The sequence below is a fragment of the Phytophthora parasitica genome (assembly GCF_000247585.1).
Source record: "Phytophthora parasitica INRA-310 unplaced genomic scaffold supercont2.60, whole genome shotgun sequence".
NCBI classification, from domain to species: Eukaryota; Oomycota; class Peronosporomycetes; order Peronosporales; family Peronosporaceae; genus Phytophthora; species Phytophthora nicotianae.
Genome location: NW_008649046.1, coordinates 27,929 through 52,880, shown reverse-complemented (window position 1 = coordinate 52,880; position 24,952 = coordinate 27,929). Strand labels below are relative to the sequence as shown.

Here is a 24,952-nt window from a genome sequence, read left to right as displayed (position 1 = left end):
ATACTTATTGTCTTGCCACCGTAGTGGGGATATCGGTGCAAGTGTTTTCTCCCGTTAAGAACAAGCCCGTGGTTCTGGTACGCAACTTGACAATCAACTTGGTTAAATCTACTTGGTCTAACGTGCTGTGCTGCGTAGGCAACGTGGAAGGGGGAAGATCCGACACTCCCTGGTATTATCCTCAACTCGCATTACGACGTTGTGCCTGCGATCCCCGAGCACTGGACCTACGATCCTTTCGAGGTGGGACGATACACTCTTGACCTTTCCTGCATACGAGTTCAGCAAATTGACTGATGTATCTGGTTAGGCTAAGATCCTACATGATGGCCGCATCTACGGCCGTGGGGCTCAAGACATGAAGAGCGTGTGCATCCAATACGTTGAAGCTGTCCACGCCCTCAAGACATCGGGTTTCACACCCAAACGAAACATTTACTTACTGTTCGTGCCAGATGAAGAGCCTGGAGGTGCGCAAGGAATGGGGACATTCATTGAAACGGAGCAGTTTAAGGCGATTCAACCTGTTGCATTTGCATTCGACGAGGGTCTCGCAAACCCGGGGGATGCGTATACTGTTTTTTACGGTGAACGAGCGCAGTGGTGGGTGTACGTAAAGGCTGAAGGACCTACTGGCCATGGTAGCCGATTCATTAAAGACACGGCTACATCGAAGATCATCGACATTTGCAACAAGGCTCTAGCTTTTCGAGAAGAACAGGAGAAGATCCTTAATGCTGACGCTGGTTGCAAGCATGGGGACATGAAGAAGAAGAAACTTGGAGATGTGACGAGTATCAACATCACGGCGTTGCAGAGTGGCGTTTCTCAGGATGGCGGCAAGACTCATGCTCTCAATGTGATCCCTACGAATGCAATTGCTGGCTTTGATATTCGCATTTCTCCTGAAATGGACATTAGTGCAATGGGGGAGAAACTGGATGAATGGTGTGCAGCGGAAGGAGTCTCGTGGGAATTTGCGTCCTGGACGAAGCCAATGCATGAACACTACGTTACGTCGTTGGATACTGGCAATGTGTGGTGGCAACTTTTTCTGAAATCTTGTGAACGTATCGGTGAAGAGATTGAGACGGAGATCTTCCCTGCTGCTACTGACAGTCGCTATCTCCGCAAGGCTGGCGTACAAGCAATTGGCTTCTCGCCGATGAAGAGGACGGAGATCCTGCTACATGAGCATAATGAATACCTGCACAAGGATACGTTCCTACACGGTATCAAGGTGTACGAGGCGGTTTTCCGAGACATGTTTGCACACAAGTAGGAGCGAGATTGCGTACAGATACAGGTTTTTAAGTGCGTTGTCGCTGGTTCTTGTTGTTGGCAGTCTAATTCCCCGTTTTCACCACTTCAAGAGGAGGCTGCAACTGGCCACCAATGCGCTTAATGGAAAACAATTTACGTCATGAACTCTACGTAGCAGGTCAAAGAGAACGCATTCCAGGGGCAGTCTGCAACGTAAGACTTGCTCTTGATCGCAATACAAACAACTAACTGTGCGCGGAGTGGTAAGCACGTTAACATGACGCACCCAATACGTTGCGCGACTTGTCTGGTCTTTTATCGATCTCTTGCCGCTTTTATCTCAATTATTGCACAGGACTCAAAGCGACTTAAATCCACGCAACCTTCGCCGTTTGGCTTCTCGTTATGGATCACTTTGCGATGATGAAGTCGGTGATTTAGGTGGCTGAAGAGCATATTGCGACAAAGAAGTTAAGTTTGAGGCTGTACACTCGTCCAGTGTTGTTGTTGTAACTGCTGTTGGAACGCTCAAGAACCGAAAACTACGGAAGAAAAACTTGACAACGAACTTTGCCGACGCTTGCCACTAGCAGACGCTCTTGCTATTTGCGGAAACGACGCGCTATGCTATTGTTGCTTTGCGAAGTGGCAAGAACGACTCGTGAGTTAGCGAGAGGCTGATTGATCCATTCACGTTTCCTCCACGACGACAGCACGTCGTAGTATGAGCTCTTTTCTCCGTCTTGGGCTCGAACGACGATGGCAGACTCGGCGTATGGTATCGATCTGGTTAATGGCGTGCATTCTTTCGTGTATCGTGGTTCACGGCGACAACGACGTAGGCGTATCGACAATTCAAAAGCATCTCCGTCAATTGCCGCTTCAAAGTGATACCGATAATGATCCCCAACAAACAGCACGCAAGCTTAGTATCTTCGGCACTGATGATCGACAACAAGTAACCGACCCAACTACCTATCCATACAGCGCTGTAGGATTGCTACAGTGGAATGATGTCACATGTACAGCTACGCTAGTCGCTTCGAACATTGTGCTGACAGCAGCAGAATGTGTCCTGGACTCGGACGGTGAAGTGATCGAAAGCTTGCAGAGCTCCTCCTTTACTTTACCTCAATCCACAGAGACGAAAACTGCAGCAGTCAGTCGAGTACACAAGCAGTCAGATTTCTGGATCAAGTGGACGAACAATACATACGTGCTGCTTGAGTTAGATACTGAGCTAGGAGCCTCAAACGCTCTCAAGCTGCCGACAGCGAACACTTTTGCTGAAGACGATCCCATGAACGTCCAACTAGTTGGCTACAAGTGTAATGAGGAATCGAGTGAATGTTTCCAACTATGCAAGATCCACTTCCCCAGTGAGTTTGGCGGTCCAGATTACATGCTACACCATGAATGTGATGTGTCTGGGGAGCGTTCAGCGGGGTCGCCTATGCTGATCCGATCCACAAATATGGATACATATATCATTGGAATTCACACGAACGCGATCGGTGACGATACAGTGGAGGATAATGTGGAGCATTCATCGTACACTGACAGTGTAGCCAATCGAGGGGTACTAGGATCGTTCGTGGAGCCCCATTTATCGTTCTTGGTTCAGCAAGCAGAATCTTCGGCTGCCTCAGGTGGGACTACTACCTCAAGCGAGAGCTCAGTGTCGTCTAGCAGTTCCTTGTCCGATTCTGCGTCCAATAGCCATGTCAGCAGCCAAGATCACGAGGATCAGACTGATGCAGGAGCAAGTGAAGCGCTAGCTCCATCATCAGCTTCTTCGTCCTCAACTGAAACGACTGTGGCATCCGCACAGCTTGGTATCGGAACAACAGCAGCGTATACATGCATCGGTGTGGTGTGTGCGTCATGGCTGGCTATTATCTTCGCTGCTGGTCGTAGAATCCGTTCCAATCGCTGAAATGTTGGCGTAGCCAACTACGTAGGTATCTTTTGAGTAATAGTAACCTTAGTTCCATCAGCTTGTCGAGATTTACCACAGAATAGTCATCACCAAAGTGCCAATAACCCACGTGACAATCACATGATGCCCAACGTTAGCTTGTTCAGTCAGAAATGCAAGTACCAGCGACTCGAAATCTCTGTCTTTAACGCGTAAATAATTCGTAAATTTTAATCAAAGATCGGGTGTGAGTACGGGAATGTAGCAAGTGAACGATCCGAACGAGTCCACGAGAATCGAGTGCAGCACCATGGCCCTATTTTCAGTGATACAGCACAAGACCGAGTCCGTTGACTGTCCATCCACTAAAATCGCCTTGCTCAGCATTTTGCTATCAACTGTAACACTGGAGGAGCGTTGTTGTCTGCGTCTTTCTTCTTCCTCCTCGTCCTCCTCATCTTCATCGATCAAATCGTCTCGATACCGCAAGTGTGCGAACAGCGTTTGTAGTGTGAGTGGGTGTGTATCGATGCGAAGAATGAGCGTCCCTGTCTTGCTAGCCTCCACCGTCATTGTCTTGTGCATGACCTTGAGTCTGTCCACGATGCTACGCAACGCGCGCAGTGGCGGCATCTCGATAGCGATCTGTGGGGCCGGTACACTGGGCTCTCTGTAGTGCTCCACAGTGCTCATGGCCAGTACCTCGATAGGGATGCTCTGCACAATGTCGATATCTACAGCGCGAGTCCTGAGACACAGATAGTTGTTGCCGTCTCGCTTGAGCAGCCGCAACATGACGGCGCTGGCATCTTTGCCTGAGGTCAGAGCCTGCTGGAAGTGGCGTACATCGCATAAGAATCCGATGTGGTTCTCGGCTCGGGACTGGACCACGACGTCGTGAAAGAGGCGCGCGGTCTGTAGTCGGGCAAAGCTCTGGAGCTCTTCGGCGCCGCCACTCTTGAGAGCGATCGACAGCGTTTCGGGGGTTAACGTGAACACGCAGTTAGTCTTAGCGCTGCTCTGTGAGCCCAGGCGAGCGAAGGATTGTGCCACGTCCAGCAGCACAGCCAGCGCGTCCTTGGCCAACGTCCCGCGGAACCGCATTGTTGACGAGTGATATTGTTAATATGATTCGATTGGATGAAAAACAAGAAGTGTAGCCACGGCTACGTAATGTACTTCTGTAGACGAACATGAATGCACTGGATCGGATTACTAAAGATTTTAGGTAGCTCATGCCACGTGAGAAAGCACAAAGCTAGTGAGGTGGGCACTGGATAATTGTTAGGCAACAAGGCGACGAGGGACAAATGGCACAGCGCTCCGAAGAGCAGAGTCGCGGGGATAATGACACGTAAATGGATAAATGCAATGATAGCAACTAGGTCTTCTGTCAACAAGACCCTCTCTCTTCCTTTGTGGCAAGCACGAAAGCCGAGAGACTGCTATCTGTGTGAACCCCCTTTGAGCACGAAGGTCAATCCTCCACCTTCACGACCTTGCAAGGCTCTCTTGCACCAAGCAGCCACGCAGGGTAGCTAAAGCCGCCCCACCCGTCGCAAACTCAGAAGCAAGTGTTATCTCTGTCCGTCCCCCCTTACAATGAGAAGGTAGTGCCTTGAATCTTCCCATCAAGATTCCGAGGGACGTTAAAGCGCCATTACCCCACGCAGTTGGCTCGCCAAAACCAACCGGCGACCGAGACCACACCGCCTTCGCCATTGCCACGTGCCGAGCAACATCCAAGTACCTTTCACTCCTCTACAGCACTCACGATGCCATAAAGGACGCCCCACGCTTCCTCGCACGAATCGTGGACTCGACCTCGCAATGAACTCGTCACTTCCAGTTGTGACGAGATTTGTATGGCGTGCGAAGTTGCAATCAATTTCAACCAATCACAATGGACTTTGGCGAAACATATTTCAACTTGAAAATGGCTGGAACAGCGTCGCCACTGCCTGCTGCTGCTGCGCCTGAAGATCCCGCGGCGGTGTCATGTGGGAGCAAGCGAAGCATCGAGGAAGTGGCTGACAGTCTGCTTCGCAGCAGTCTGGAGGACCTGGTGGCCAGGAGCTACGTCCCACTCGCAGTTCGTGCCATCTAGCTGTTCCTCGATTAGTGTTTTATTTTTTTATTTTGCTAGTGGTATGGTTTTTTACAGGATATTCGCGATGCGTTGATGGACCATTTGCTGGGTAGTATCCAGACGGATCTGAAGCACACAGTGCTCTTCGTGTGCGAAGAAGTGGTCGATTTTCGACCACAGCAACAAGAAGCGCCCTTAGAGGATGCTGCGAATGGTATCGCAGTTGCGGAGGAATTGCCATTGCTGAAAGGGTTAGAAGGCGATTATCAGTTTCGCAGTCGGTTGTCTGAAGGTGATAGTATTCCTCGATGCGACGCCACGCTTCTTAAGATTCCCGTGTCCAAGCACGACATTGAAAAAGAGAAACACGCGGCCAAGAAGGCAATCAAGAAGAAGATCAAAAAGTTCAAAAAGAGCTCCGGCGGTACGTGTTAGTTCAATACATATTCTAGCTTGGTTTCTGATGTTTTAATGTTGTTATTCTTCACAGAGACGTCCAAACCAAGCGCTGAGTTCTACGTCCTGTCACCGGAGGAGCTGAAGATGCATCTGCCATCAATTCCGTTCGAAGACACAAAGGCAGCAGCTGAGTTTATCTCTACAAAACCTTTGCCGGACGGTGAGACGCGATCAGCCGAGCAGCTCTTGCTTGCGATTGACTGCGAGATGTGTCGAACCACAAAAGGCGTCGAGCTCACTCGCGTCACGTTGGTAGATGCTAGCGAGAAGGTGCTTCTGGACGAGTATGTCCGTCCAAAGAATCCCATCGTGGATTACTGTACACAATACTCCGGCATCACATGTGAGATCATGGAGGCCACGACCATGCGGTTAGCAGACATCCAAGAGAAATTCCTGGCTCTTGTGCCTGCAGAAACGATTCTGGTGGGTCACTCAATCGAGAATGATCTACAAGCGCTTCGAATGCTGCACCGTCGCGTGATCGATACTGTATGCATGTATCCGCACCCTAAAGGGCCTCCGTTCCGCAGTGCGTTGCGCTTTTTGGCGAGTCAATACCTCAATCGTGCCATCCAGACTGGCACAGACGGTCATTGCAGTGTGGAAGACGCAATAGCTACATTGCAGCTGGCGCAACTTAAGATCAAACACGGGCCTACGTTTCCGAGCATCGAGCACGAGTACAAGCAGAAGAAAGTGGTTAACGAGATGGCTCGAGCCAAGAAATCGGTCCTAATTGTTGACTCACAGCGTGCCTGCCGGTCGCTCAGTGGCGGTGTGGCCTGTATCATTCCGCATGAAGATCCTAGCGAGGTGGTGCAGACAGTCGTGCATCAACTGACGACAGGATTTCCGCCGCATCTTACCTGGGCTCGAGTTCGTGGGGTGAAGCGGTCAGAGATTGTGGCGTATATGCAGAAGATCAAGAGCAACTTGCCTGAGCACTCGTGCCTCGTAACGGTGCTGAGCGGGGATACCAATGAGCTGCGTGCGCTCCATAAACGCCGCACGGCGCGCACTGATCCTCGCAGTTCGCTCATGTGGGACAAGAAGCAGCAAGAAGAGCTGAATGCAACGGCCTTGGCAGCCCAAACAGGGGTTGTACATATCTGCTTGCAGTAACGAATCAGAGTTTGGTTTTTTTGCTGTTGTTGAAGCAGAGTGGTGGTCGTTGAAGTGAGACGAGAGTGTTTGTAGATTCTTGTAGATTCTTGCGGATGAATTAAATCAAGAGTACATTTATTGTGAGAGAAAAAACAGCTTAATCAAAGCATTTAAGAGAACCCGTCGAGATATCAATTTGAACATTCTATATCTTTTGAGATGTTGATTAGACGTGCCCGAATGCACCACTCCATGTTTGGACGAGCTTCGATGAATTTCTTCAGCTTGACAGCTTGAGTTGTTACGTGAAGACGGAGTGACTTCTGTTGGGGCTCTTTCATGGGACGGACTGTTCACTCTGCTGGGAGTTGATGTAATTGGATTGTTTTCGGTGGAGATAAATACTATAGCAGCGCGAGAATATACAGGCGTTGTCCTCTGGTTGCATAAATGCATTGGGGTGGGTCGGGGACGCGCGAAGTGTATGAACACTGCGTTGCTCACCACTTGAGCTCCGAGATCTCTGCAATGGCAGCGACGATGTCTGCTGGAAGCACCACGACGGCGCATCGCCGACCAACTGCTCCCCGCCGCACCAGCTCCTTTCTGCTCTCCTCATCCATTTCGATGCTGTCGTAGTCGTTGATATCAGGGACGCTTGAAACAGTTTGAGTCACCTTGGCCTGCAACATCTTGGCTTTAAACGGGTTGATTTCGCAGGTGGTGATCATGATGGCTGCGTTGCTGATGGACGATTGCGAACTGATCTGCTAGATAGAGAGCACTTTGTTGAATGTCGACTTGTTCGCTGGGTTGCAAAAGCACTAATGGTCTCTGAATCGCTTTTTAAGTCGACGAGCAATGAGTCTAGTGTGGCAGTTGATAGAATGAAGTCCAGTCCCATGGTGAAACCAAGGAAACGCTTGATACTGTCGTGTCGTCGGCGCAGTTGTTTGGAAGGAACCACCAGCTCAACTGTCGTTGGCGTGTATTAAAGCAAGCGTCTGCCGTTACCTGGATAAGATCGTGTGTACATCACTGACGACGCTGCATCTTGGGACATCCTCGCGCACTCGATCGAGAAACGATCGAGGCAGACTGCGATCTGGTCGCTGTTCACGCATCGTGGAGCGGCTAAGCAGCTCGCTTGTGGCGCCAGCAACAACGACATGCGGGGAAGACAGGCGAGCGCATGGGTGGTCAGACTTTGGAGCTTGCGGCACCCCTTCGAGGGTGATCGGACGGAGCGACACCATAACGGTCAGTGCGTTATGCTTAGCAATTCACGGTCAGTGTAGCAGACTTGGCGGCGGCATGTAGCGAAGGCGTAATTGTCGCACTGGCGGATCTATGGATGCAAACCCTTTCGGCGGAGCGCCAAAGTTGGGCGTCTGCTCGGGATTTCGGCGAGGTAGAATGGAGGATATCAATCGCGTTTGTCGGTTTGCGGCACGGGGCCAGTTCCGAGAGTGCTCAGCGACGATACTTTCTTGGCGCAATCAGCAAAGGATAGCCGTCAGCTAGGCCGCCTTTGCCATCCAAGCGATGGAATTCCAGAAGGGCTAGCGGGGTCAACGCGTAAGGTATGGGGTCTGACGACCACACCAACCACTTCTTTCATTGCCGAGATCGTCACCAGCGGTAAAATCAGCGGAAAACGAGGAGTTTATGAACCGCTGCAAGAAAAAGTGAGCATCAGCTAAGATCCATGCAGCTTACAAGTTGTAAGTTACAACAGGACCTGCTCGCGTGGATAAATGTGGCAAAGAGAGAAAAAGCATCACGCAGCTACCGGTACCGCAAAACTTGCTACGCGTTGTTGTACAAACCGTGTCCCAAGTCACCAGTACCTCCTGCGATCAGTTGCAGGATGTAACTTGCAGTTTGTAGCTTCACGCAGCATCGCTACGAGGCAGGAGTGGTAATGAGGTACAAGTAGCTTTGATCTGCTGCACGTACTCTTTGATCTTTTGATCTTTGATTCAAAGACTTTGAATGCTTGAGTCAGCATTTCTGAGTCAGCAAGACCGGATACTGACTGCAGCCCCCTCCATTTCTCCATCCTTTAAGGCCGCTCTAAACGCATTTCTGGGGATGCTCGCACATAAGAACATCAAAAGTATACTACGAAAACTCATGCTCTGGGTGTGATGAACTTACCATTTCCACGGGTATGGTGTACTATCAGCATCCAACCTCCAGTAGCTAGCTCGCCCGCCGCCTTCCTTCCTCATTGCAGTTTCAGCGGTCTATCAACATCACGCCGCCACGGCGGTCACGGTGCACGTGCCAAATACTCCACGATACCATCAAGTTGCTCGCAACAACTACGACTAGGTGAGTAGAGCAAAAAGGAGTTATTGCCTCACCGAGGACAATCGCCAATGTAATCGCACCAAAATATTTTTCCACCGACGGCAATGTCACGTTTTACCGACACGGTCAGCCAGCCCAGCTTCAAATCAACTTCAACGCCAGCAAAACTGAAGAAAATGCGATTTCGTGTGTGGTAAAATACTTCAGTCACTCAGACAACCACCACACACAATAACAGCAGAAGCAGATCCAGTCCAAAGCTTCCCCTGGCCATTCCTATCGCATCGGCTGACGTGGAGCGCGCGCTCGCCATTCGGCCTGCTTTGGGGGACTTTTTCTGTTGAAGTTGCACTCGTCTAAACATGGTGTGGTGCACGCGAAGTGTGTGGCCCACGTCTAATCAACCTCTAAAACAACTTAGAATGTTCGACTTAATACTCAATTGACAAACTTCCTCGCGTTCTTACAAGAAAGTTTCACTTTAACAATCCATAACTCCTAAACTATGATTCACTCTGTTTTACATTCGACACAGTGACGTCGCTGAAGTTGAACTGCTGGGACCCAGCGGCTCGCAGTCCCAACGTCATATATTGGAATTCGCTTCGAAGCCCACAGGTCTCGTCGACAGACAGAAGATATTCGAGATGCTGCGCTCCAGCTCCCTGCGTGCTGCCACCGCTCTCACATCGCGCCGAGCGCTAGGCGCCCGCGCCATGTCGTCGCTGCCGTCGTTCGCTACTGTTGACCCGAACTTCAGCGGCGCCAACCCCACGGACGGCTTCAACCTGGTGAACGGCAAGTGGACCAAAACTGCCAAGACGGAGACGATTGTGGACCCTCTGAACGGCGAGGCCTTCATGACCATGCCTCTTACGCAGAAGGACGAGCTCGCTCCCTTTGTGGAGAGCATGACCAGCTGCCCCAAGCACGGTTTGCACAACCCTCTTAAGAACGTGGAGCGTTACGTCATGTACGGCGAAGTGAGCGCCAAGGCCGGTGCCATGCTCCGCGAGGAGAAGGTGGCCGACTACTTTGCCAAGCTGGTGCAGCGCACGTCGCCCAAGAGCTACTTCCAGGCCCGCAACGAGGTCAGGGTCACGGGTAAGTTTCTCGAGAACTTCTCCGGCGACCAGGTGCGCTTTCTGGCTCGCTCATTCGGCGTGCCGGGCGACCACCAGGGCCAGACTAGCAATGGCCACCGCTGGCCTTACGGTCCTGTGGCGCTTATCACGCCCTTCAACTTCCCCATTGAGATCCCCGTGCTGCAGATGATGGGAGCTCTGTACATGGGCAACAAGGTGCTGCTCAAGGTGGACTCCAAGGTGTCCATCGTCATGCAGGAGACTCTGCGCATGCTGCACGAGTGCGGAATGCCCATGACTGACGTGGACTTCATCAACTCTGACGGTGCTGTGATGAACGACCTGCTGATGCAGGTCAAGCCTCGTAACACGCTGTTCACAGGGTACGTTTGTGATTGTTCCGACTTTTTTTTCGAGTGAATGATAGCTGACCCAGATGTCTGCACTGTGTTGATGATTTGCAGCTCGCAGGCGGTTGCTGAGAAGCTCGCCAAGGACCTGAGTGGCCGTATCAAGCTTGAAGATGCTGGTTTTGACTGGAAGGTGCTTGGCCCTGATGTCCGCGACTTCGACTACGTTGCCTGGACTTCCGACCAGGTATGTTGTGCTTGTTTGCGAGGGTTTAATACGTTTTTTAACGAGTATTTTGTGCTTTTTACAGGATGCGTACGCTTGCTCTGGTCAGAAGTGCTCGGCGCAGTCCGTTCTCTTCATGCACAAGAACTGGACCAAGGCTGGCCTGGAGAAGAAGCTGGCGGAACTCGCTGCTCGACGAAAGCTCTCGGATCTGACCATTGGCCCTGTGCTCACGGTCACCACGAAGCGTATGCTTGACCATGCTGCCGCTCTGCTGAAGATTCCCGGTGCTCGTGTTGCGTTTGGCGCTGAGGAGCTGGAGAACCACACGATTCCGGAGAAGTATGGAGCTGTGAAGCCCACTGCAATCTTTGTGCCGCTCAAGGAGTTCGTCAAGCCCGAGAACTTTGAGCTTGTGACCACGGAGATCTTCGGTCCCTTCCAGATCCTGACTGAGTACGACGACAAAGAGCTGCCGGAGGTACTAGACGCTCTGGAGCGCATGGAAGCTCACTTGACTGCTGCTGTAGTCTCGAACGACCAGGAGTTCACGAACGAAGTGCTATCGGCTACCGTTAACGGCACGACCTACAGCGGTATCCGTGCCAGAACCACGGGTGCTCCCCAGAACCACTGGTTCGGCCCGGCCGGTGACCCGTGTGCTGGAGGTATCGGCACGCCGGAGGCTATCAAGCTCGTGTGGTCGTGCCACCGTGAGATTATCAACGACGTTGGTCCCGTGCCTGCCAACTGGACGATCCCGGAATCTACCTAAAGCGTTTTGCGTTGTGACTGGAGGTCTGTCCTAGCAGATAACGAATAAATTTGCACAGATCCAAAAGGTTTCTATGACGCCTGTTCAATTTAAAGAGCCTTTCGATGAAACAAGTTGAAGAGGACAGCTGATCAAATCAAGCAAACTGTGTTATCAAAAGGAAATCTAGTTACGGGGGAATGACATGGCATTTACAGTTCCTCCAGCTCCCACGCTGAAGTCTGGTTAGCCTCGGTCTCGGACAGAATCTGCGTAGGTTCGTCTTCCTTCATGGCCAGATCGTCAAGCAGCTCGTGCAGCTCCACAGCCGGAGCGCCAACATCGTCCTCTTCCATTGCGTCGTCGTCAGCAGGCTTAGCCGGCTTGGTGTCATCCTTGTACAGGTTGATCTGAGAGCGCAGTTCCTTATCCTCCTCCAGTTCGTCCAGGAACTGCTCATAGTCCTGTTCTTCCTTGGACAGATCGGTCTTGCGAACGGGACCTGCCTGCTCCACACCCTCCATTTTCTTGAGCTTCCAGTTGCGTGCACGTTTCTGAATCCGACGCGGGAACATCTTCTTCACGAGCACCACATCGGGCAGAGTCATACCCGACTGCACAAGCGGCACCAGATCAGCGTCATTAAACACAGCAGACGTCAGATCGTAGCCGCGAGCAGAGTCCCCGACGTGCAGGAGCATGCCGAGGTGGCTCACAGTACGGAATCGAGTGTCGTTGACGCCGAAATCAGCGTCACGAACCACCTCCATATCAGCCAATCGGGTCTTGCGAGTCACGCGGATCGCGCGGCCTCCACCCGAAGGAATCGCCATCGGGTTCGAGTCCAGAACTGTGAAGTCCGTCATGGCCTTAATCGATCGCAACGCACGGAAAGGATAGCGCCAGTATTTTTCGGAATCGATCTCGGCCACTTGAGTGGTGAACGGGTCGACAACGTGAATCGAAGAGGTGACGGACTGCACGAGACACAGACAAGACATGTTGCCTAGCATGCGAGCTAGCTTCACTGGCAGCAACACCAAGTCGTCCTTGCACACCGGAGCGATCTCCACAGCATACGTGAACTTGTAGTTGTGTGTGTTGCTGTGGTTATCAGCTGAAATGAGCTTTTTCGCTGTCTTGACCTTCATGGGGACGGATTCCTGCAAGAAATCCACGAAACGCAGTGCATGGTTGCGCTCCGAAAAGAAGAAATCGACACCGTCCGGGTGGGACTCGATGTTCGTGGTCTTCTCGTGGGCGCGGTGCTTGAGAATAAGCTGCTCCAGGAAGAAGAACGTGCGCTTATGGTCCACGCGCTGACGCACCTGCACCACAGCGCGCCAGGACTGGTTGGCGAACGAGGCCTGACAGGCATCACACTGCTGGTTGCGCACCACGAAGGTGACAACAAAAGATTGTTGCATGATCATCTTGCTCATGACCTCCTTCTGCACTGTGAGCTTGAGTTTAAGACGACGCGAGTGCGGCTCCGTCCAGATCCAGTTGGCATCAATAAGCTTCACGCGGTTAAGGTTGTTGATTTTCTTGAGGCACATGGCCAGAAGTTCGCGGGACTCGAGCTCGGCCGCCACCCAAGGCGGACGCGACCAGCGCATGCAGCCACGACATTGGTGGATGATCACTTCCTTGGGGATACCCTCGGTTACGTCCACCTGTGACTTTAGGCAGCTCACGCACGTGTTGGCAGCGTTTGCCACGATGGGCGTCGCGCACATGCAACACAAACTGCAAGTGACACATGGAGCAGGTCAGTGAGATGGTCATGACATTGACAAGCATTGACACGCATGCGTTGATATTTGCACAGCTCAAAAAAGTGCAATTCAGCAGGTGAAGACGCTTACATGGTAGGCATTTGGCTCGTCATGGTGCTCATGGTGACGTCGGCGCCGCAGGTGAGCAGCTACGGCGGTCGAAGTGCGAATGGGTGGAAGCGGCGCTAGGCCAATGGAAGCATGACCTGTTTTCGACCAATAATAGATGGCTACTTTTCTTTTTAGCAAATCAATTTTTCAGTCACTTCCATTGGCTAAAACCCTGTCGTAGGGACAGCCAGCGATCAGTTGGAAATTATCAACCGAGCAAGCATTTGAGTATGGACGGTGGAGCAACTCCCGCGGCCGGCTCCGGCACCAGCAGCGCAGCCATGATCAAGGACCCGGAGATCAAGTACATCTGCGGCGACTGCGGCATCGTCAACTATCTGTCGGCTCGCGACCCAATCCGTTGCCGTGCCTGTGGCTACCGCATCATGTACAAGGCTCGTACCAAGCGTCTCATCCAGTTCGAGGCCCGGTAAACACACACACGCACACCGACCCAGCAAGCGACTGCGCAGATGCAGGGCTAGATGCATGGCTTCATTAATAAATATGTTGGACCGAGGAACCTGTTTGTGTTGTGTAGGAGCTGATGAATGAATGCAACGTGTCTATTTGGCCAACCCTGTCAACGCTCTATTGCTGCGTACAAATCTAACTAATCCGGTCTACAAGCCAGCAAAGGCAAGCTGCATGAGCGCCGAAGATTCCTTCCACACACGCAGTGCGCGCTGCTGCACGCGCGTGGCGTCGGCGAACAGCGCCAAACGCTCGGACAGGCACCGCACGTACTGCACCCAGACCTCCTCGTGCGTCGACCCGAACAGCTCCACGAGTTTCTCGAACAACTTACGTACCTGCGGCACATTCACATTCGTCGCAGAAGTCTCGATGTCCACGCACAGCAACAGGAACGAGTACGTCTCGTGAGAAGGCAAGAACTGCTCGTCCACCATGAACTTGGTGTACAGCGCACGAACCTGTTCCAACGAGCGCTGAGAAGTGGCACTGGCAGCCCAAGTCACGTGCTGCTGACGTACTGCGCTCCAGTGTGCGGAGCCGCGCTTCTGAGCGCCAAGAGCGTTCTTAAATGCCTTCTCGATGACGCTTGAAGACTCGGCGTTGCTAATAAGCAGCTGTAAGAGGCGGGTGTGAACAGCAAACTGCGCGTCATAGTCCTCTGTAGCAATCTTGGTCAACGCTGTCTTCAGTACCGAAATGGCAGCAGCCAACGGGTTGCTGTTAACACTAGCAGTCTTCGAATACGAGCCATGTGAGGTGCGACGACGCTTAGCAGGCGATCGACTTGTGGTCTCTTCTTCATGGTCCGCATGAAGCACGAGCTGGGACTGCAGCAACCACATCTCCGATGACTGTGGCAGACACTCGCCGCAGATCTTCCGCACGACCATCAGTGCATCATTCGTACCGTCCGTGCGGTGAGTCAAGTCAACATACTTGATAGCGAGAGACGGCGATGAAGCGCTCGCCTCTGAGAACGCAAATTCTTTCAGTTTGGCACGCGCATACTCAAGCAGGAAGGCCGTTTGACTCGAAGAAGCCAGACGAGTCACTATCCACTCTGCAAAGAGCTCCTTCATGGAGACAGAGTCCAGTTGAGTGACGCTAATCTCAAAGTTCTGTACGACCATCAACTCCGCCTGGCGCTCAGCCTCAGACACATCAGCACTATCCACCTCCGACGACTCTCCAGAATGAGAAGCAGCACTGTTCTCAACTGTCAACAGAGGACGCAGCGCCTTAGCAGCGTGCACATCTTCGCTCTTCGGGAAGTTCTCCAGACAGTCCTGTAAAATAAATTCCGACAGCTCTGCAGCCGTGAGTGAGCCGAATAGGTCACGAATCTCCACAAACTTAAGTCGGAAAGCCACGTCGTCCGGAATCACCGCAACTGCGTTCGTGTAGACAATCTTCGCAATCGCACCCTGCAGCACAAGCTTTCTAGCGTTCATCTTAGCAGTCATTTCCTCCGAAATCTCCTCTTCGACATCTTTTTCTTCCGGTAGTTCGTCAATCAACACGGTGGATTCATCATCATTCACAGGCTTCCCCGTTTCTTCGTCCAAACGCAGCACTTGACGACGCATTGCCAGCTTCTGCACGTACAGGAGCTCCAGACGAAAGTACTCGAGCCAGAGCTTCTGGTTGTGTTTGTTGAGACGAATGGCACGCTGCATCAGCACACGCGCCGAGTCCACGTTGAGGTTGACGCCGAATTCATAGGACGCGGCTTCGATCCAGAGTTCGGCGCTGCGCGGGTGCGACTGCAGCGCTCTGGAGAAGACAGCGGACAGTACACGGCTGCTTCCTTCTCTCTTGCAAAAGGCTACATACTGTAACCAGAGCTCAACGCTGCCGCGGTGCTTGAATAGTACACGGTCGAAGATGTTGTGCACGCGCTTGGTACCGGCCGTGTCGCCCAGCGTGACCTTGACAAGGCCTAGACGCTCCTTTCGCGCCGCTCGCAGTGCGTCCAGCTTCAGTTCATACTCAATGTAACGCATTGCGTCGATCTTGCGCAGTGGCATACGCTGCAGTGAGTACTCAAAACCGCGACGCTTATCCACAATCTGGCGGATCTCGTCCGCCGAGAAGATTTTGCGAGCCTGCAGATCCTCCAGCTCGGGGACCATCTTCTCCATCGTGATCTGCACCTTGTCCGCCATGGTTGTCGATTCACTCAGTCCCTCGCCCTAGCACTGCGACCTGGTTCAGCTTAGCGTAGCTCCTCGTCGAATGACTGCATGGAATGGCAGTCATTGGGTGGCGTGAATCGCACTTAGACGAATGTTTCTGTCACATAAAGTTACACAGTGCTAGCTGAGACCAAGCTGACCTACACTCCTGGTCATTAGCGTGTGGACAAGCGTTGAGTGCGGCAACATGTTCCCGGAGGACCGCTTCCATCCGCTTGGGCCGGACGCTGATCGCCTGCACGACGATCTGGTAGAAGCCACGGAGCTGGAGAGCACGCCTAAAACCTCGAAAGAGCTAGGCTCAGCACTTGTGTTGCACCAGTTCCTGCCGGCCTGGGACGTGCAAGCCTATCTGCGTGTGGCTGGCATTCGACTGCACGTGCACAACTCCAAATACCCGACGTACGAGGCCACAGGTATGGTGAATAATAGGCAATAAGTCTTGTTTAAAACGGTGTAATTAACTGGAGCTTTGCACTATCATCAGGTGAACTGCCGCAGCTCAGTGATGGCAACTTTTTACTGCCCAAGGAGGAGATTATCATGCACCTGCAGACGGTAAATGGCCGTAGACTTTTGTGCATTTAACTGCTGTTTTTTTAACGTATTTCTTTTATTTCTACAGTTCCACAAGGACATCGATGAGTTCTTAACTGACCAACAACGCAGCGAATCGTATGCGTATCGGTCAATGCTATCGGAGAAGCTCCAGCGAGTGATGATGTATTGCCGCTGGGTCGACTCGGCCACGTACCGCGAGGTCACACGGCCGCACATGAAGCGTCATATCCCATTCCCACTAAACCTCTTCTTACCCAAGAAGATGCACCTGGACACGATGGAGAAGCTGCGCATGTACGGCATTTCGACCAAGGAACAGGCTTACGTCATCGCTCGTGACTGCTACACGGCCCTCAACACGAAGCTTGAGAGCGCTGGCACGCCTTATTTCTTTGGAGATCAACCGAGTGCTCTGGACGTCGCGGTGTTCGGGCACGTTGTTGACGCTATGGGCAATACGCAGCTGGTGGCCACTGTGCATCAGCATGCGCCACTGCTTATTACACTGGCGGAGCGTATCCGGGACGCGTATTTCGGTGCTCCTGGTGAACAGCCCACGAGTCTCAGTGAAGAGGCATTGTACTCGGAGAACCAGCCCAATTACTTCACTACTTCGTTAGACAATGCCTTCATGAAGAAGGTCTCGCAGCCACTGCAAGTGGCTTTCCTCAAGCCATACCGCAGTTTGGACTGGAGTCGTCGTGAATTGGCTTCGGAGATTGCCCAGAAGAAGCGTAAGAAGGAGGCTGAGGAGCGAGCTGCTGACGAGGAGCACGATGAGGCTTTCCAAAAGGGACCTCGTAACGTTATCATCGGTGCCATTGCAGCTCTGGTATTGTATGCCGTGACAGCTCTGCCAGTAGCTGTGGTCGATGTCGACGATGAATATTACGACGAGGACGAAGACGACGAATAGAGAACCCCACCGCCTTGATACTCATCAGGTGACGTTGTAGATTGATACCAACTTTGTTCTGAGCGTCTGTTTGATCTTACCAGAAAGAAGGACAAGCATGACAATGTAAGCCTGTTTTGAACGAGGCTTTTGATGATGGAGTTTTTGGATGCTGGATTCCCGCTGTCGAATCAATTTCAATAACTTTAACTTACACGATGCCATGTACAAATAAAAAAGGCGAGCAGAATGGCTGCTCTTCGCATGGTTGCTTGTCCATACTAGAGTGAGCAGGCGTATTGTGTTGTCATAGATCCACGGTGTCATCTGCAGTCATTCAAAAAAACAAACATCATCAACCACTCATCGCTTGCAGTCCCAGTCGCTCTTTGAAGCACGTACCTCCCGATATAATGTCAACTGTTTGGTCAAGCAGCTCGTCGTCTGTTGGGTCCAGAGTGGACAATGATACCTTCTCCAGCAGTCCATCAAACCGTTGCTGATCATCCAGAGTTGATAAATCCTACAAAATTATAGCACGTGAACAAGAATTAGATCGACTGCTTCAAGTGTTTCGTGGAGAAAATTTCCAGCTCGTACGCTGACACTGTTGAAAGAGACCATTGATTCGACGGCACTCTTCCACCCTTTCTGCATGATCGCCTGTCGAGCTTGTCGCTCCTTGTTGGCCTCCAGCTCTTTTGTGAGCAGTGCTTGGCCCGGAGAGGGAGCAGAAGATAGCGACATCCCCTGCTTATCGCGCTCCTGTAGCATTAGTCGAAGTCGTTGCTGATGGAATAGCTCGTACGCGGACGCGTGGCCTTCTGTCATGATCATCTGAGACCGCGGAGTCTGTGAAGAACCCCATTCTTCCCGTGGTGTATTCAGTCCCTTTCCTCCAGCGGCTGCCGCAGCTGAAGAAGGAGGAAGGCCGGCATTTACCCCAGCGCCATTAGAACTGTTGTTACTGTTTGCAGTGACACCACCCCCGCTGTTTATCATAGACTGTGTAGATGTCCCGGAAGGCGTACCCAAGGATGCAACACGCGGGTGAAGCGGGGCGCCGCTGAAGCCTTGGTGAACAGGAGGAGGCGGATGCGAGTGCTGATGATACTGTGCATTTGCCATTGCCATCGCCATAGCCTGAGAAGAATACGTGGGAGTTGGAGGCATCGACAGCGGTGTTTGCATTGAAGATGATACCTGACATGACGAACCTACGTTAGATCACAGTCCAAGCATAACCATCTCATTCTTTTACTTACCGGCATGGGCATCTGCATTTGCATTTGCATTTGATTTGATGTCGAAAAATTCGTCGGCACCACGTAGTTTGGCATCACCCCCATATTTTGCTGCTGCATCGTGTATCCTTGAGGATACTGGTATGTTGGTGGCACTTGCTGTTGAATATGCTGCTGCGACGGATGTTGTAGTAGCATTTGTTGCTGGATATTCACGTTAAATCCTCCATCAGCCATTCCGTACACACCAGGAGGTTGCTGGTTTCCCGGCGGTACCAATTGGTTTGGATTGCCTGTATACATGGTATTACCAGCGTGTCCTGCTGAGCTCGGATGAAAGCGCTGACTCATCTGGAAGTTGTGAATCGACGCGGCCACCAACTCATTCACATTGTGCATCGAATTCCCCGGCGCAGCCATCGCTGCTGCCATATCCGGTTGCGTCATTGGCTGATTCTTCACAAATACAGTCGTTGGCATGTTCCCTACAGAAGCTCCCATTGCAGAATTAGGCGCATCGATCACAGGCTTGCTTTCCGATGACACTCGCTGTTCGCTTTTCACAATCGTGTTCTGGTTTGTATCTGCGGGTGCTGGAGCACGAGCTTTTTGCCGAGTTGGGCTGGTTTTAGCAGGTTTAGCTTGAGGCCGCTCAGCATCTGCCGGAGAAGACGACGCTGTGCTTACAGCAGCTGCAGGTGATGCAGTAGCAGCTGTAGGTGTTTTATCTTCTTTAGAAGCAGCGCGTCGTCCGCGCATCAGAGATTTCCAGCGAATTTTGACAGCATCTTCGGTTCGGCCCTATAGGTCGAAACGTTAAAGCGTTGAAGTTAGATACCGATGTCCCCTGCTTTATTGAGGAATGCCCACTCAAACCTTGAGCTGCTGCGCGATAATGGACCAGCGATTGCCTAGTTTGGCTTGCATCTCAACAATAATCTTGTCTTCATCCTCCGTGTACGATCTGACCAAAGTGAAAATAAAAATTAATTGACGATGGTTAGTATCGTTTCCATCCAAGCCCGGCAGAAGATAAGATGTAACAGACTCACCCCTTATTAATGTTCGGGTCGAGGTGATTGCACCACCGCTCCCGACATTGCTTGGACCTGGGTCGCAAACACGATTAGCACGCGCCTCGTGGCATTTCAATCAATCAACTCACGTTCGTCCAGGAATGAGCGAGGCTACTTGTCCCCAGTTCTTTTTGCCTTCTGCCACCAATTCCCGCAGTTTTGCGTCTTCTTCAGGTGTCCAATGACCCTATTTCATGCACAACAATAAGCGATCTGGTACACCCTCATTTCCAACCATAAATCGCATGTTTACCTTGATTAATCCTGGCTTGAGCACTTTAGTCCATCGCTGCAAACACTGCGTGTGGTTCCGTCCAGGTACCTGGTCGGCAATGGCCTTCCAATTGCGCTCTCCACTCCTCTCAACCGCCAACCGCAGCGACTCGTCCTCGTGCTTCGACCATCGTCTCGGATTCGATTTTTCCTTCGCTGGCGGTGCCTGCTTCACCGCGTTGAGAATCAAATGCGCTCGTGGGACGCCCATGCCGCTGCCTCTCCGATCTTTCACCATCAATTTGGCAGGTTGCGCGTGTGGCCGTTGCTGCGGCTGCGGCGGTGCAGTATCTTGTGACGAGGCTACAGACGGCGACGCTGCCGAATCCTCCTCCGTACTGCTGCTTCCTTGCATTGAGGACTGTGGAGAGCTCGTCACTTGCTTATGACGCTGCGAGGCTGGCGCTGGCAACATCTTCTTCAAGCTGTCGGTTCGTCCGCGCTTCTTGGGGCTCTTGGCTGGCAACTTGGATGCCGGAGCACTGGGCACATCAGTGGCGTCCATGTCCACCCCATTGCTTGGTGCCTCATGAGAGGCAGCGGGCGATACGACACCATTAACACTGGATATTGACGTCTGATCCAGCGCCTTTCCCAGTTCCGTTAGCTTGGCGGAGCTCACAGGCGAGCCTTCGACTGTCGCCATCTCTTGCGTCTCTTCACGCGCGGGTCACCTTGCCTCGTTGAAGCGCAAAGAATGCTCTCGGGATACAGAGACTCACGTTATATAGGGGCGAAGCTGTTTGCTCTAGCTGGGTAAGATCGTGCTACCGATGCTTACTTTACTCGCTATGTGGATAGTTGCCACTTCGTATTGGGAGCTTGAGGTTGAGCTTGATTCTCGATAAATTGATATCGCGGAAAAGCAAAAGAAGGGGGCGACGAAGGACGATTGTGTGGTACACATGTGAAAAGGATAAGATGATGATGGCTTCAAAATGGGTTCCTTTCAAGGATATTTTTCACTCGTCTACATTAGCGAGAGCGAGGCCGTCGGCACCGGAGCGAATGAGCTCAGTAACTGCGCCGCTTCGCGACAACCAGCGTCCGGATCGTGGTTCTGCACCTGACGGAGCCACGGAGCGACCTCAGCGAGAGCCTCGCCCACCTCTTGCCGCAATAGCGTTGGCGGTACCACTAGCAGCACGCGACTGAGACTAAAAAGTACTTGGCGACGCACTTCAGCGTTGGTGCTGGAGCGCTCGCTCCACGCGAACTCCAGCAGACACTTGGCCATCGCTATCGTCTGTGGCGCATGGCCCGCGCACTCTACGAAGCTCGCAAGAGCGTGCAGCAAATGCGCTAGGAACGTCTGCTCCACTTCGCTTCGAGCTTTCTCTGGAGTGGCCGAGTGCTTCCGCACGTAGTCGACGTATCCGAACAGCAGCGGTGAGAAGAATTGCAATGCGTAAGGAGCAAATGCGTTCCTCTTTGGACCGGCCAATGGATCACGTCGGTAGCCCCAGCGACGGGTTTTCAGGCTTTGCATTGTTCGCGTCTTCAAGTCGCTCTGTACCTGCTCGTTTAGCAGCGTCTTAGGGGTTTTGGGGTGCTGGTAGCCACCTCTTTCAGATAATTCCTGAGCAGCGGAGGTCATTGCCTGTAGCACGTCGATGCGAGATTGCAGCAATTGTTCACGCTCCAGCGCCTGGCTAGTTAGATACGGCAGCGTTTGAGTCGGTGCCAGTGTGCACGCCGTCGCCAGAGCTTGCGAGCGGAGGCTGACGAACTGTGGCGTGTTGTACTTGTCTTCGAGTCGCAGTAAGGCTCGAACTACTTCGTGTGCTTTGTCCTTCAGATCTCGAGGCTGACGACGGATCAAACTTTCAGCCTCGTTCAGAGCAACTTCCGTTTTCTCGCGATCATCATCCGCCAACAGACTAGTAATTAGATCCTTCAGATACAAAGGTCGCTTGGCTGTCAAGTCTTCCTCGTCATCCTCCAAGTCATAGGCCTCCAAGCTCAGGTCGGAATCTGAATCTGCACTATCAAAGCTCGATTCGGATTCAGCGTCACTATCTGAGGCATTTGCTTCATCCTCATCACTGAGCACCAACTCATCTGGGTCAAGTGTGAATGGTTTGTTCAAGCGCTTCTTCGAATTCTTTCGTCGTCTTCGCTTCTCCTTGTCACCGCTTGTTCCAGACGTAGACTGCTCGAGAGACTCTTCTTGTGCGTCTAAATTCAGATTTGCAATCCCTTTCTCGAGCTCTTCAGGCAGTACGGGGCATCCGTATATCTCTACGGGGTCTTCATCCTTTAGACCGAAGTCCAATGGCTGTTCAGAAGCGATGATGTGTGAAAGACTCTCCCCCACACGCATACCTAGCGCTCGTACGCGCTCAATTGAGTGGCCCATGTGGTCTTGGACTCCTTTGCATAGCTTCGTGATCCAGTCTTGCTGCATAAATGACTCACCACCATCCTTCGAAAGCTTCTGCAGACTGTAGCGAAGGAAGAAGCACACGGCAGCATTGACGGTGTACTCAGTGTTGACTGCGAAGTCACTTTGGCTCCAGCGCGTAAGCACCACATCAAACACAGCTGCTAGCGGAGATTGGCAAGGGTGGCCGCCGTACTGCACCATTACATCAACCAGCACTCGCCAGAAGAAGAAATCGTCAATGGACTTCCGAAGTAAGAGCTTGTGGGCAACGACATACTGGAGCTGCTTGCTGGCACACAACTCCGGAGGAATTTGAGCCAGGAGTCTGTACTTGGAGAGACTCAGCGCTTGTTGTGCAGTCAAAGTAGATGGGGTCTTTTCACGCGAAAGATGAAGCAGAATTTGCTCGTGACATGACTCTGGGAGGCTCTGGAATAGCGTGGAATGCATCGTCAAGGATGAGGTGGTGATAGAGCGCAACCAGCTCTGGACAAGTACTTGTGCTTGACCAATGCGCACGAGCTTGTCGGCAAACACCCGAAAGGTGCGTGATTGCCCTACTGGGAATTCTTGTTCCGATAGACCGCGAAATAAGGCATCGCAAAGCATCGGGAAATATCGTCGAGGGAGAAATACTGCAGGGGTGTCGCGTTGACGTCTATTGTATACGAGATCTGCAGGCCAACCACATAGACGAGATGAATACAGCATTCAGCGAACACACCACTTTAGTCAGGTTGCCTCCGTGTGGGTGGATGATAGTGCTGTACAGTACCTGGAAGCGATGAGAGCTGTGAGATGAGAACCTGATAACCGATTACACTCTGTCCATTACTGATCGATTGCTAAAATGAGGATATCAAAGATACCACGGGATAGTGAATCAATCAGCCTATAGCGATCAGCCACAAGCACTGCACTCACCTGTTCCTGTATCAGCATTTCAGTCACGATGTCCTGTACCCCACCAGTCGTAACAATCTTTTCGAGCAGTCGGACGCACTGCGTAATGGAAGCCCCTGCATCTTCTTCCGTTGTTCTATTTGTTGCAGCTGTTCTTGTGTTGGTGGCGGATAGCTTCGATGCTAATGCACCAATTGCTCTGCTGGACGGAACAACTTCACGGTCAAAGAGGACGTCGAATCCTTGGTCCCGGTCTTGCTGGGTGAAGCAGATCTCCAGGTGAACAGCCACGAAGTGCAATAGGAATGCTGCAACATCGCGATAGAAATACTCCAAATACAAATTCTGCAACGGCGTTGGATATAGCAAAATTAGGGTGCTAGATCAATCTAGCCACCAAGAGCCAATAAGTTGCTACCTTCCACGACGACGGGAACCGATCGGGACTGTGCAGTGGAGCAGCTAGCTCGCGCAGTTCGGTCACTGCTGCTTGGACGTCGTAACGATCCTCGGCTGCCTCGATGCTACGCTTTCTGGCGTCGACAAACGCCTGCAGTCGCTGCATCTCAGCATTTCGCACTAGTGTCATGCTTATTGGTGACCGAATTTACCTGGGTAGGGTCGAAAATAAGCTCACTTTAAATCAATACATTAGCAGTTGATTTTGAAAAAAAAAAATGGTCAGTACCGTATTTGAGACCTCATACTTCGTACCCCATATTCTTAACCCCTTCAACCCGGAAGATTTTTGTTGCCTTTTTCTAGCCTACGCTGTATATACATGGTACGTTTATATGGGTTTCAGTATACCCTAGGGGAACGGAGTCGGATGGGACGTGCGAGAGTCCGTACCAGTAGGGGTTGGTTGTTGCTTTTGTTGTATATACACCCGTGCATAGGAGTCTCTAGCCGGTATAACTACAGCTACATATGAGCTATGCACGCTGTTACAGCTGTGCTAAAAACGGTGTGTTGTCCACTCGACCGATTATGTTGCATGGACCAAGCCTCTTACCATTCGGCTGGTGCGAGAGCCACGGATCTGTAGAGAAATTTATCTCTAAAACTCGAGAAAGCGTGCATTAGATAGGCTACTGATATAGCTATACTCTGCGCAAGTAAAGATAAATCGTCCATTGAGCAATCAATGATGACAATATACGTATCTAGTCAATCAGACCTAGCAAGGTCTTGGATGGCCTGGCTACTGCTTGTCATCAACTAAGTGTGAGCGATTGAGCTCTTTAAACAGACCACTCCCCACAGATGACAGGTGTCTCTTTTGAAAGCTTCTTTCATAAACAAAACGTACAGCTCAAAGACGAAACACGAAGTTCATTCACCAATGCATTACTACTCAAACCTACTTGGAATCTTCAGAAGCATCGGAGTCTTCAGAGTCTTCCGATTCGGCAGAGCCTACGCGTCGACGCTTGGCTGGCGACTTCCCTGGAGAACCCGCCGTCCTTGGAGCACGCACGCGGTT

The 24,952-nt window shown here is 51.8% G+C and overlaps 13 protein-coding genes across 19 annotated transcripts in view; 6 read left to right on the top strand and 7 right to left on the bottom strand.

Moving 5' to 3' along the window:
• Positions 1 to 1,552, top strand: part of PPTG_16645 (hypothetical protein) — a gene marked incomplete at its 5' end in the record, with an annotated part of 2,636 nt that extends 1,084 nt beyond the window's left edge. The window contains 3 exons of the mRNA XM_008914392.1: positions 25 to 77; positions 139 to 243; positions 311 to 1,552. Coding sequence (XP_008912640.1) covers positions 25 to 77; positions 139 to 243; positions 311 to 1,282 — 1,130 coding nt within the window. The 3' untranslated portion in view covers positions 1,283 to 1,552. The remainder of the gene's footprint in view (positions 1 to 24; positions 78 to 138; positions 244 to 310) is intronic.
• Positions 1,208 to 5,122, bottom strand: PPTG_16643 (hypothetical protein). The gene has a single exon (XM_008914390.1). It carries the CDS (start codon positions 4,283 to 4,285, stop codon positions 3,416 to 3,418), a length of 870 nt encoding a protein of 289 aa, XP_008912638.1. The 5' UTR covers positions 4,286 to 5,122; the 3' UTR covers positions 1,208 to 3,415.
• Positions 1,646 to 3,199, top strand: PPTG_16644 (hypothetical protein; the record flags this gene model as incomplete). Its single annotated transcript, XM_008914391.1, has 1 exon — positions 1,646 to 3,199. The coding sequence occupies exon 1, from the start codon at positions 1,988 to 1,990 to the stop codon at positions 3,197 to 3,199; it is 1,212 nt and encodes a 403-aa protein (XP_008912639.1). The 5' UTR covers positions 1,646 to 1,987.
• On the top strand, positions 4,984 to 7,071 carry PPTG_16642. 2 transcript variants are annotated; one of them, XM_008914388.1, is made up of 3 exons: positions 4,984 to 5,273; positions 5,346 to 5,694; positions 5,761 to 7,071. In XM_008914388.1, exons 1-3 carry the CDS (start codon positions 5,085 to 5,087, stop codon positions 6,852 to 6,854), a joined length of 1,632 nt encoding a protein of 543 aa, XP_008912636.1. In that variant the 5' UTR covers positions 4,984 to 5,084; the 3' UTR covers positions 6,855 to 7,071. The 2 variants fall into 2 exon arrangements, with proteins under 2 accessions (XP_008912636.1, XP_008912637.1); XM_008914389.1 differs by having other exon boundaries at positions 4,984 to 5,694.
• PPTG_16641 (hypothetical protein) lies at positions 6,972 to 7,406 on the bottom strand (the record flags this gene model as incomplete). Its single annotated transcript, XM_008914387.1, has 1 exon — positions 6,972 to 7,406. One exon carries the CDS (start codon positions 7,404 to 7,406, stop codon positions 6,972 to 6,974), a length of 435 nt encoding a protein of 144 aa, XP_008912635.1.
• A 440-nt stretch (positions 7,407 to 7,846) lies between these two features.
• On the bottom strand, positions 7,847 to 8,092 carry PPTG_23961 (hypothetical protein; the record flags this gene model as incomplete). The annotated part of the gene is made up of 1 exon (XM_008914386.1): positions 7,847 to 8,092. The coding sequence occupies one exon, from the start codon at positions 8,090 to 8,092 to the stop codon at positions 7,847 to 7,849; it is 246 nt and encodes an 81-aa protein (XP_008912634.1).
• Positions 8,093 to 9,690: 1,598 nt separating this feature from the next.
• Positions 9,691 to 11,847, top strand: PPTG_16640 (hypothetical protein). The gene is made up of 3 exons (XM_008914385.1): positions 9,691 to 10,620; positions 10,702 to 10,834; positions 10,899 to 11,847. Exons 1-3 carry the CDS (start codon positions 9,800 to 9,802, stop codon positions 11,586 to 11,588), a joined length of 1,644 nt encoding a protein of 547 aa, XP_008912633.1. The 5' UTR covers positions 9,691 to 9,799; the 3' UTR covers positions 11,589 to 11,847.
• Positions 11,666 to 13,552, bottom strand: PPTG_16639 (hypothetical protein). Its single transcript, XM_008914384.1, has 2 exons — positions 13,436 to 13,552; positions 11,666 to 13,316 (listed from the first exon to the last, which is right to left on the bottom strand). Exons 1-2 carry the CDS (start codon positions 13,465 to 13,467, stop codon positions 11,780 to 11,782), a joined length of 1,569 nt encoding a protein of 522 aa, XP_008912632.1. The 5' UTR covers positions 13,468 to 13,552; the 3' UTR covers positions 11,666 to 11,779.
• Positions 13,553 to 13,628: 76 nt separating this feature from the next.
• Positions 13,629 to 14,045, top strand: PPTG_16638 (hypothetical protein). Its single transcript, XM_008914383.1, has one exon. The coding sequence runs from the start codon at positions 13,687 to 13,689 to the stop codon at positions 13,888 to 13,890; it is 204 nt and encodes a 67-aa protein (XP_008912631.1). The 5' UTR covers positions 13,629 to 13,686; the 3' UTR covers positions 13,891 to 14,045.
• On the bottom strand, positions 13,989 to 16,175 carry PPTG_16637 (hypothetical protein). The gene has a single exon (XM_008914382.1). It carries the CDS (start codon positions 16,096 to 16,098, stop codon positions 14,080 to 14,082), a length of 2,019 nt encoding a protein of 672 aa, XP_008912630.1. The 5' UTR covers positions 16,099 to 16,175; the 3' UTR covers positions 13,989 to 14,079.
• An 81-nt stretch (positions 16,176 to 16,256) lies between these two features.
• PPTG_16636 (hypothetical protein) lies at positions 16,257 to 17,930 on the top strand. Its single transcript, XM_008914381.1, has 3 exons — positions 16,257 to 16,544; positions 16,616 to 16,686; positions 16,754 to 17,930. Exons 1-3 carry the CDS (start codon positions 16,316 to 16,318, stop codon positions 17,603 to 17,605), a joined length of 1,152 nt encoding a protein of 383 aa, XP_008912629.1. The 5' UTR covers positions 16,257 to 16,315; the 3' UTR covers positions 17,606 to 17,930.
• Positions 17,639 to 21,061, bottom strand: PPTG_16635 (hypothetical protein). 5 transcript variants are annotated; one of them, XM_008914377.1, is made up of 8 exons: positions 20,158 to 21,061; positions 19,994 to 20,091; positions 19,881 to 19,937; positions 19,705 to 19,792; positions 18,850 to 19,629; positions 18,185 to 18,787; positions 17,987 to 18,107; positions 17,639 to 17,911 (listed from the first exon to the last, which is right to left on the bottom strand). In XM_008914377.1, exons 1-8 carry the CDS (start codon positions 20,821 to 20,823, stop codon positions 17,892 to 17,894), a joined length of 2,433 nt encoding a protein of 810 aa, XP_008912625.1. In that variant the 5' UTR covers positions 20,824 to 21,061; the 3' UTR covers positions 17,639 to 17,891. The 5 variants fall into 5 exon arrangements, with proteins under 5 accessions (XP_008912625.1, XP_008912626.1, XP_008912628.1 ...); XM_008914378.1 differs by having other exon boundaries at positions 18,206 to 18,787; XM_008914380.1 differs by having other exon boundaries at positions 17,987 to 18,787.
• Positions 21,062 to 21,093: 32 nt separating this feature from the next.
• PPTG_16634 lies at positions 21,094 to 24,084 on the bottom strand. 2 transcript variants are annotated; one of them, XM_008914374.1, is made up of 4 exons: positions 23,885 to 24,084; positions 23,488 to 23,811; positions 23,339 to 23,408; positions 21,094 to 23,237 (listed from the first exon to the last, which is right to left on the bottom strand). In XM_008914374.1, the coding sequence occupies exons 1-4, from the start codon at positions 24,053 to 24,055 to the stop codon at positions 21,148 to 21,150; spliced, it is 2,655 nt and encodes an 884-aa protein (XP_008912622.1). In that variant the 5' UTR covers positions 24,056 to 24,084; the 3' UTR covers positions 21,094 to 21,147. The 2 variants fall into 2 exon arrangements, with proteins under 2 accessions (XP_008912622.1, XP_008912623.1); XM_008914375.1 differs by having other exon boundaries at positions 23,488 to 24,084.
• Positions 24,085 to 24,952: the final 868 nt, after the last annotated feature.

Excerpts from the sequence above, each read along its gene's own strand:
- PPTG_16643 (XM_008914390.1), bottom strand. The coding sequence starts at position 4,285 with ATGCGGTTCCGCGGGACGTTGGCCAAGGACGCGCTGGCTGTGCTGCTG.
- PPTG_16642 (XM_008914388.1), top strand. The coding sequence starts at position 5,085 with ATGGACTTTGGCGAAACATATTTCAACTTGAAAATGGCTGGAACAGCG. Across the intron at positions 5,274-5,345 it reads GGAGCTACGTCCCACTCGCA|GATATTCGCGATGCGTTGAT; the intron begins GTTCGTGCCATC and ends GGTTTTTTACAG. Across the intron at positions 5,695-5,760 it reads GTTCAAAAAGAGCTCCGGCG|AGACGTCCAAACCAAGCGCT; the intron begins GTACGTGTTAGT and ends TATTCTTCACAG.
- PPTG_16640 (XM_008914385.1), top strand. The coding sequence starts at position 9,800 with ATGCTGCGCTCCAGCTCCCTGCGTGCTGCCACCGCTCTCACATCGCGC. Across the intron at positions 10,621-10,701 it reads CGTAACACGCTGTTCACAGG|CTCGCAGGCGGTTGCTGAGA; the intron begins GTACGTTTGTGA and ends GATGATTTGCAG. Across the intron at positions 10,835-10,898 it reads TTGCCTGGACTTCCGACCAG|GATGCGTACGCTTGCTCTGG; the intron begins GTATGTTGTGCT and ends TGCTTTTTACAG.
- PPTG_16639 (XM_008914384.1), bottom strand. The coding sequence starts at position 13,467 with ATGAGCACCATGACGAGCCAAATGCCTACCAT. Across the intron at positions 13,317-13,435 it reads ACGAGCCAAATGCCTACCAT|TTTGTGTTGCATGTGCGCGA; the intron begins GTAAGCGTCTTC and ends TGTCACTTGCAG.
- PPTG_16638 (XM_008914383.1), top strand. The coding sequence starts at position 13,687 with ATGGACGGTGGAGCAACTCCCGCGGCCGGCTCCGGCACCAGCAGCGCA.
- PPTG_16637 (XM_008914382.1), bottom strand. The coding sequence starts at position 16,098 with ATGGCGGACAAGGTGCAGATCACGATGGAGAAGATGGTCCCCGAGCTG.
- PPTG_16636 (XM_008914381.1), top strand. The coding sequence starts at position 16,316 with ATGTTCCCGGAGGACCGCTTCCATCCGCTTGGGCCGGACGCTGATCGC. Across the intron at positions 16,545-16,615 it reads CCCGACGTACGAGGCCACAG|GTGAACTGCCGCAGCTCAGT; the intron begins GTATGGTGAATA and ends CACTATCATCAG. Across the intron at positions 16,687-16,753 it reads TTATCATGCACCTGCAGACG|TTCCACAAGGACATCGATGA; the intron begins GTAAATGGCCGT and ends TTATTTCTACAG.
- PPTG_16635 (XM_008914376.1), bottom strand. The coding sequence starts at position 20,823 with ATGGCGACAGTCGAAGGCTCGCCTGTGAGCTCCGCCAAGCTAACGGAA. Across the intron at positions 19,938-19,993 it reads TCGCTCATTCCTGGACGAAC|GTCCAAGCAATGTCGGGAGC; the intron begins GTGAGTTGATTG and ends TTTGCGACCCAG. Across the intron at positions 19,630-19,704 it reads TTATCGCGCAGCAGCTCAAG|GGCCGAACCGAAGATGCTGT; the intron begins GTTTGAGTGGGC and ends TTCGACCTATAG.
- PPTG_16634 (XM_008914374.1), bottom strand. The coding sequence starts at position 24,055 with ATGACACTAGTGCGAAATGCTGAGATGCAGCGACTGCAGGCGTTTGTC. Across the intron at positions 23,812-23,884 it reads GGTTCCCGTCGTCGTGGAAG|AATTTGTATTTGGAGTATTT; the intron begins GTAGCAACTTAT and ends ACGCCGTTGCAG. Across the intron at positions 23,409-23,487 it reads AAATGCTGATACAGGAACAG|CAATCGATCAGTAATGGACA; the intron begins GTGAGTGCAGTG and ends TCCTCATTTTAG.